At 35.4% G+C, this 7,901-nt stretch overlaps 1 gene segment (V, D, J or C); it reads left to right on the top strand.

Annotated features, from left to right (window-relative positions):
- Positions 1 to 4,393: 4,393 nt before the first annotated feature.
- LOC110288788 lies at positions 4,394 to 4,896 on the top strand. The segment is given in 2 exon segments: positions 4,394 to 4,442; positions 4,619 to 4,896. Coding segments are annotated over 2 exon segments (327 nt in total).
- The last annotated feature ends 3,005 nt before the right edge of the window (positions 4,897 to 7,901 follow it).

The raw sequence follows: 7,901 nt of genomic DNA, 5'->3' as shown, positions 1-7,901 counted from the left end.
TATATATATATATATATATATATATATATATATATATATATATATACACATATACATATATTAAGATATAAAGGATTTCTTAAGTATTAAGAGTTCCTGTGTTGGCCTTTTTTTTTTTTCATGGTAGTAACAGCAATGAAGAGGCTAAGTTGGCAAGGCTGATAACTTAGAGTCATTTTAAAATTTTTCTTCATCTTTGAGGTTCATACAAGTACACTACAAATATTATCTTATCTATCCCAATTTCTTCCCTTTCATTCTTTTTATCCTTGTAACACAACCATCTTCCCCAGTTTCCTCACTTCTCTTCTTACAATGCATTCACTCTAGTTAGTTCTGTCTGCATGTGGATGGATGCATGGCCATCTTCTGGAGTATGGTAATCCTAATGAGATGCTATATCCCCTAACACTAACAGTTCTGCCTCTCCAGCAACCACTATACTACTCAGTGTAGGTTGAGTACTGGAGATTAACTTGCTATCAGTACCATGAATTTGGATGTCATTAGCTTGCAAATAATCATCGTTACCATGAGTTCATGATCTCAATAGTCACATCATTTCCAGAAGACAGCATTTCACATCCTTTCGCCTGTTTTCCGGCTTTTACATTTTATCTTCACCTATTCTCTGACAGTTTCTGATACTTGGGGATAGAGACATAAGTTAGATGTTCCATTTCAACGTAAGCATTCAGTTTCTGCTTAGTCATGTATTTCTCCACTGACTTCTGTTTAATATAAAAAGAAGCTTTACTATCCAAAGTAAACAAGAAAGAGACAAACCAGATAACCTGGAAAGTGATATGTTGTATGTACATAATCTTTTCATTACCAGAGAAACTTCATGGTTCATAAAGTATTATTATATTAGTGGGAAACACAGAGGTGAGAATACAATCAAGTTTTGCTGACCACTTGATATTAGAAAACCATATCCTCTATATAAAGACATTTCTCCTACTCTCAGAAATTCCAAAGTTACACATAGTTTTATCTAGGGTGGAATCTCCTCATGATTTCCCATGTCAATATTTGCATGTATGCTAAGTCATACTTCTTTAAATCTTGTTTAGGTAGCTGCCATTAGACCTCATGGATGAAACTTCTCTGACACTTCTTGCAAACATAAACTTAGAACCAATCTCCAGATTCTCTGGCTCATAAATATTTTTACCCACTCTGCAATGATACCTGAGGTGTAGATATTTTGTTGCAGTGGGATCATTTGGGATTGTTTCTGACATGATATCCTATTTTCTCCATTTTGATAAGTTGTCTTTTCTTTTTAATGGTCTCTATCTCAGGAGGCCATGATTATGAAAAAGAGCAAGGAGTGTACATGGATTTATTTAAATGAAGAAAATGAAGTGGTAAAAATTATGCAGTTATATTATAATTTCAAAAATTATTTAAACATTACTACATAATTCTTACATCTGATTCACGATCAAAGATGACAAAAATTGCTAATAAAATAATGAAAGATATCCATATTTAAATGTGAAAAACCTTCATTTATTGTATATCATATTTCCCTTTTTTCAATCTGTCATTTCTCTCCCCTTTAAGAATCCAAAAATAGCACCAAAGTTAGGTGAGGAATCTCATGGAGGGCTGATCATTTTCATTTATATTTGAAATGATAGAGATACTAAATAGAGATTAATTTTTATTCTTCTTTTTGTGACAATACAGTGACTGGAAGCCTGTGGAACAAAAGAGTAGAAAATACAGGATGACTCTATTCTTCCTTACTTCATTTTCGATACATAGAATTGAGTCCCAACTAAATTTATGATGGCATCTGGCTTAACTAGTTGTTCCACAGGGCCTTACATCTTCACAGATAATAGTCACTCCTCCATTCACCCATTCTTAAATATCTTAGAACAAAGATATTATGTAAGCTACTAAAATTTGTATGTTATTTTCAATAAAATCCATCAATATTTATTTTACAACAACCTGTATCTTTCAGTCCTCTGTAGGTTTTCATGGTTATTAACTTACTGATAGTACATTCAGTGGTTTAGGTGAGCAACAATTTTTTTTAAAAAGATTTATTTATTTATTAAATGTAAGTACACTGTAGCTGTCTTCAGACACTCCAGAAGAGGGCGCCAGATCTCGTTGCGGATGGTTGTGAGCCACCATGTGGTTGCTGGGATTTGAACTCTGGACCTTCGGAAGAGCAGTCGGGTGCTCTTACCCACTGAGCCNAACCTGATTTCAAATTGTAAGTACTTACTATTTACTATAACATGTTGCATGGTATCAATACTCTCCCTTGATTCTGAGTAGTAGGAACACATAGGCAGCCAAATGATCATAGGATCACATCACAGTATGCCATCCTTCTAAAACTATATTGGCTATTCTAAAATATGTTATATTATGACTTTATATTAAATGACATCATAAGTCAAAAGTAGGTTCTATGTTATTTTAGCCATTGTAACTTCACTGTAAAAAACAGAAGGTAGAATCTATGAATACAGGTTTAATGTGCACATAAAAAGTAATATACTTTAAACATTTTTATAGCTGTATTTAACATTTTCTCATGAATGTTTCTTCATTTCATAATGACATAAATAGTGGTACATGTGTGAATGTGTCTGACTGTGTGAACATTATTTTTCATTATGTCTATAACCACTGGAAGGAAAGAATCACTACACTCATGGATTGTCAAAGCTTCGTTTGTCTTTTTGTTTGTTTGTTCTTTTTTCCTTAATCATAATAGTATTTAGTACTCATCACTGTGAATGTAGTTTTCCCTCTAGACTCCAAAATAAACCTTATCTAATACTGTCTTCATTTTGGTCATCCTCTCAGTAGAGAGCAGTACTAGCACCAGCCTTAGAGCTACAGTTAACTTACCATTAGAAAACAAAAAGTTCTCAAACTCTTGATCCACTTGGTATGCAAGGTCTCCAAGTGCCTGCCCATTTCAATGGCAATTGTCTTAGCACTGACCACACCAAGATTTATTCTGTTTAATCTCATGAAGAAACAAGCCTGCTGCTTCCAGAAGAGGGGACTATGCCTCTCAAAGAACTATGGCTTGTGCAAACAGGCTATCCTGATTCAATATTATGCATTTCCACTGAGTACCTGTTGTTGTCAAAGTTCCAGGACTTATTGGAAGAAACTGAGCTAGTATGAAGGTAAGATTGGATGTTTCTGAGGCATGAAGAGATGTCTCAGAATTTAAGAACATCTGTTGCTCTTGCAGAAGACCAAGGTTAAATTCCCCATATTCACATGACACAAGCATTCAAAACTCCAGTACTAGGATATCTGATGGCCTCTTCTTACTCCCCTGGGTACCAGGCACACGTGTTATTCACATACATACATGCAGACATAAAAAACCTCACAAATATGGAATAAAATAAATAAATCTAAAAAGATTAGTTATCTTCCTATCTCAATAGAGACAAAAATATTATTTCTGATTTTTTGAGTTTTTGGAGAATCCTAAACAAATTTTTAAACTTGAATAATGGAGGCAACCCTTTCTTTATGCACAGCAAAACTCACTGTCCAATGTGCTCTCTTATTTGAATTATATAACACCAAGGATGATCTAGTACCCTTAGTGGTAATATATAAAAACTATCTTTACAAAAATAATGGGAGATCCTTTAATTCTAAAGAAACAAGTATGACTAACAACTAACTGCTGGATACAAACAAAGAAAGATGAGATCAGGGGTTACTTTGAAGGAAAAGTAGCCATTTATTTACAGCTGAGTGCTCAGAAAAAGTTACTTAATAATTCACTTTAATTTAAGAATTGTTAGATCAACATCTCTCAATATGTGTATCTATTCAGAGTCTCTCACTTATCTTTCTAATTCTTGATACACAATGGAATGAGTCTTTTATGAAGAGAAGAATGAGAAAGATATCCTTAAGGAAGATCTCAGCCTGGGGCTGAGAATATAGAAAAAAAACCAAAAACCAAAAAACCTGGGTATGCCCCATAGTTAAAACATTCCTGGGAACAGCTTAACATTAGAGATAAAGAGGAATGTGAAGACATAACAGGGCTATCTAAACTGAGTCAACAACTCACAGAACTCTGACACCCTGCACGTACATGTAATTTTTCTGCTGATGTTTGAATAAGCCAATAGTGTGTCACTATGCTGAATTCCATACCCCTAAGCCCCTTACCCAGTAAAACCCCCTAGCTTTCATGCCTCTTGGCGGACATCCATTATCTCCTGTGTGCAATGTATGTAGGTGAGAGCTCCATCATTAAATGACCTCATGTAATTACATCAAGATGGTCCTTCGTGATTTTTGGGGTACATGCCGAATCGGGAATTGAGTAGGGGTTTCCCCACTAGGTTCTATCAAGACCAGGATCAAAAACACAATGAATTTTCATTTGCAGGTTTTCAGCTTCATGCTTATCAGTGTCACAGGTAGAGATGGGTAGGAGTTTGAGTTCAGAAAACAAGGTCCTTTTTCCCAGGAAAGTTTCATAAAATCGACCTTTTTCTTTCCTCTGAATATTGAATGGTATGAAATTATTTTTGTATCTCTGTCTACTAACACCCTCTATTTCACTCTCTTTCTCTTCAGTTGTTTTTTTTCATAGTCATACGGTCCAGTGGAGAAATTGTGCTCATTCAGTCTCCAACAATCATGGCTGCATCTCCAGGGGAGAAGGTCACTATCACCTGCAGTGCCAGCTCAAGTGTAAGTTCCAGTTACTTGTTCTGGTACCAGCAGAAGTCAGGAGCCTCCCCCAAACTCTGGATTTATGGCACATCCTACCTGGCTTCGGGAGTCCCTGCTCACTTCAGTGGCAGTGGGTCTGGGACCTCTTACTCTCTCACAATCAGCAGCATGGAGGCTGAAGATGCTGCCACTTAAATCTGCCAGCAGGTTACTAGATCCCTACCCACACAGGGATACAGACTAGAACAAGAACCCTTTAACTCTCTAGGGCCTAGCTACTTCCTCTAGAGATGAACTGTGGCCAAGGATTTAATTGCAGTACTACACTGGGTGCTTCATATCTCTCTTAGAAATGTCTGAGAAGCTGCATTCATGAGGTGTAATGGCAACTGTCTAAACAATACCTGAACAAAGGTAATTCCAGCATATATGCAAACATTGATGTGGGAAATCCTGAGGGAATTCCTCCTAGATAAAGAATAGGACTTCTAGTGAAGGTTTACTCCATATTAACCTATTAAAATAAGCTACATATTAATTAAATTCATATGTGTTCTGTTTATGGTATAATCTAATGATAATCCAGAATTGCCAGTAATCAACATAAAATTCCCTTTACCTCTAATTCATGAGGCAGTATTTTCTTACAAATTATCTTTACTGGATCATTTCATGTAAATCTATTCAATTAAATGTTTTGCTATTGAAGGTTGGGGAGTAGTTAAAGTAGCAGAATGATTGTTTTGAACTCAGTGGAGCCAAGATGAGGGTCAATACAAGGAGTCTAGTAATTGAGGTCTAGAGATCCATGTGAGATTTGGCTTCTACTTTCACAAATACAAAACTGAACTCATTTTTGGTACATTTATTCTGCCCTAATTTTGTTCATGGTCTCATGATGTTTTGATCTTTCCTATGCTATCTCCCCAACTATGCATGAATCTTTCTTACCTATGTATTTCCTTGATCTATGGCAACAAAATTTAAAAGGATGATTAATCTTTTGGGTGAGTGAAAGAGGCATTTGGTTTTTATCAAATGAGAATATGTGTAAAACTCATCTAAGAGAACCAAGAGAATTACCATTTCCCAATTTCTCTTTCCAGTGTATTATTTCTTGAGTATATTGATGAGATTGCTCCCCAATTCATTCTTAAGTCCTCAGGTTTGAACATAATTAACATCAACAGCTCACTCTGGGAGTATAAGCAACCCTAGAGCTGAGTTACCCCTGTAGAGCTACCCAAGGCTTGGGGAAAGGAAGCAAGTGTGATTGTTTTTCCTAAAGAGTCTACAAAGGGGCTTTCTCAGGAGTGTTCTGTGTCATGTTTATCTGTCATTTCTGAAGACCATTTGACTTTAAGACTGTCTCCTTTCTCAGCTTTCCTGACATCAAAAGGGACCAATTTCAGAGAAGTGATTAGGATTCTCAAAAGTGCTTAAATAGAAAGCATAAACACCTATCACCACAACCCAAAACTTAGAAACATGTGCAAAACAATAATGTAACAACTATGAATACTAGTTTAAAGATAAATGAAAAGTGTAAAATCCAAGAGGAAAAAGACAGAGTAAAAAGAGTGACAATCATTCTGAAAGGCGACATGGGAAAGAAAAGGGACAGAGATGTTTCTGCTACGGATAATGTAAGTCCAAACTAGGTAATAGACAAAGAAAACCTAGAGCTATATTGATGGGTAAACATGTTTTTATTAAATATTAAGAGTTGATGTGTTGGTTTTTTCCATAGTAAAAGCAATGAAGAAGGTGAGTGGGGGAGACTGATAATGTAGAGTCAATTTGTGCATTCAGATGAAAGTTTATTTTTAAAATTTTCTATATTTTTGAGTTATACTCAACTACACAACAAACTATCATCATGCTTATTATCATTTCCTCCCTCCCTACCTCTCATACTTTTAATATCCATGTAATACAACCATCTTTCCAAATTTCCACATATTTCTCTCTTTATAACCTACTTACCCTAGTTAGTGATATCCACATGAGCATTTATATGGTTTTGTCTTCTGAAACATGTTAAACCTATGGTCACTTTTAGTTCTAGAGAATATTATTATGTTCTCTAACACTAAAGCTTCTAGATCTCCAGAAACCACTATAGCACTAATTGCTCAGTATAGATTGAGTCCTGGAGGTAAACTTGTCATCTAGATCAGGATTCTGACTGCCATGATCTTGCAGATAAACACTGCTTCTTGAGTTCAAGATTGCAATAGCCACATTGTATCGAGAGGACAGCATTTCACAGCTCTTCTATTTTCTGAGTTTTACATTTAATCTGCACCAATTCCATGACATTTTCTGAGACTTGAGATAGACATATAAGCTAGATGTTCCATATTAACTTAAGCACTCAGGTCTGAGTGTGTCATCATTCTGACTAGTCATGTATTTCTCCATTAACTTCTGATTAATTGAAAAACAAGCTTCAATAACCAACATAGAAAAAAATAGAGAAACCAAATGCCTGGACATTTGTATAATTACATAATTTTTCAATTACCAGAGATTATTCATATATTATAAAATGCTGTCATACCATAGAATGGTCTCTTATTAGCAGTTACCTTTTCCATAGTAACTCGATTCTGTCATGTGTATTCATGTGACTAAAATGTGTCTTCTGTTCATCAATACTGTCCTACTAACAAGTTTATTGAGAATCTAAGTTCAGTTGTATTAGCCTTTATTATTTTGATCTCTACATAATCAGATCATTTTATGAGGAAGACAGATTATATCAGGTACATCATAGCAGCCTGAGAAGCTGTAGGATCCTCAGGAATCTTCCATCAGAAAAAACTCAGAAAATCACTTTCCTTATTACTAATGTCCTTTGAGGTAAAATAAAGTCGAAAACACAGAGGTTGAATACAGTCCTGTTTTACTGATCATCCAGGGGTTCTCTTCTAGTTAACAGTGTTATTTTGCCTACTCTCAGAATTTCCACAGTTACACCATAATTCTTTATTTAGGGTGGAATACCATGAAGAATTACTATTTCAATGTTTACATGTATTCAGGAGTCATCCTTGTTCATGTCTTGTTTATGCATCAGCCATTAGACCACCTGGATGCAGCTTCTCTGCTGTGTCTAGGAGACACAGTCTGCCTTAGGGTTTTACTTCTCTGAACAGACATAATGACCAAAGCAGGTCTTATAAGGACAACATTTA

The sequence above is a fragment of the Mus caroli genome, unplaced genomic scaffold (genome assembly GCF_900094665.2).
Source record: "Mus caroli unplaced genomic scaffold, CAROLI_EIJ_v1.1 scaffold_18373_1, whole genome shotgun sequence".
Lineage (NCBI taxonomy): Eukaryota > Metazoa > Chordata > Mammalia > Rodentia > Muridae > Mus > Mus caroli.
Note: the sequence above shows the minus strand (reverse complement) of the source record. Positions and strands in the feature narration are given on the sequence as shown.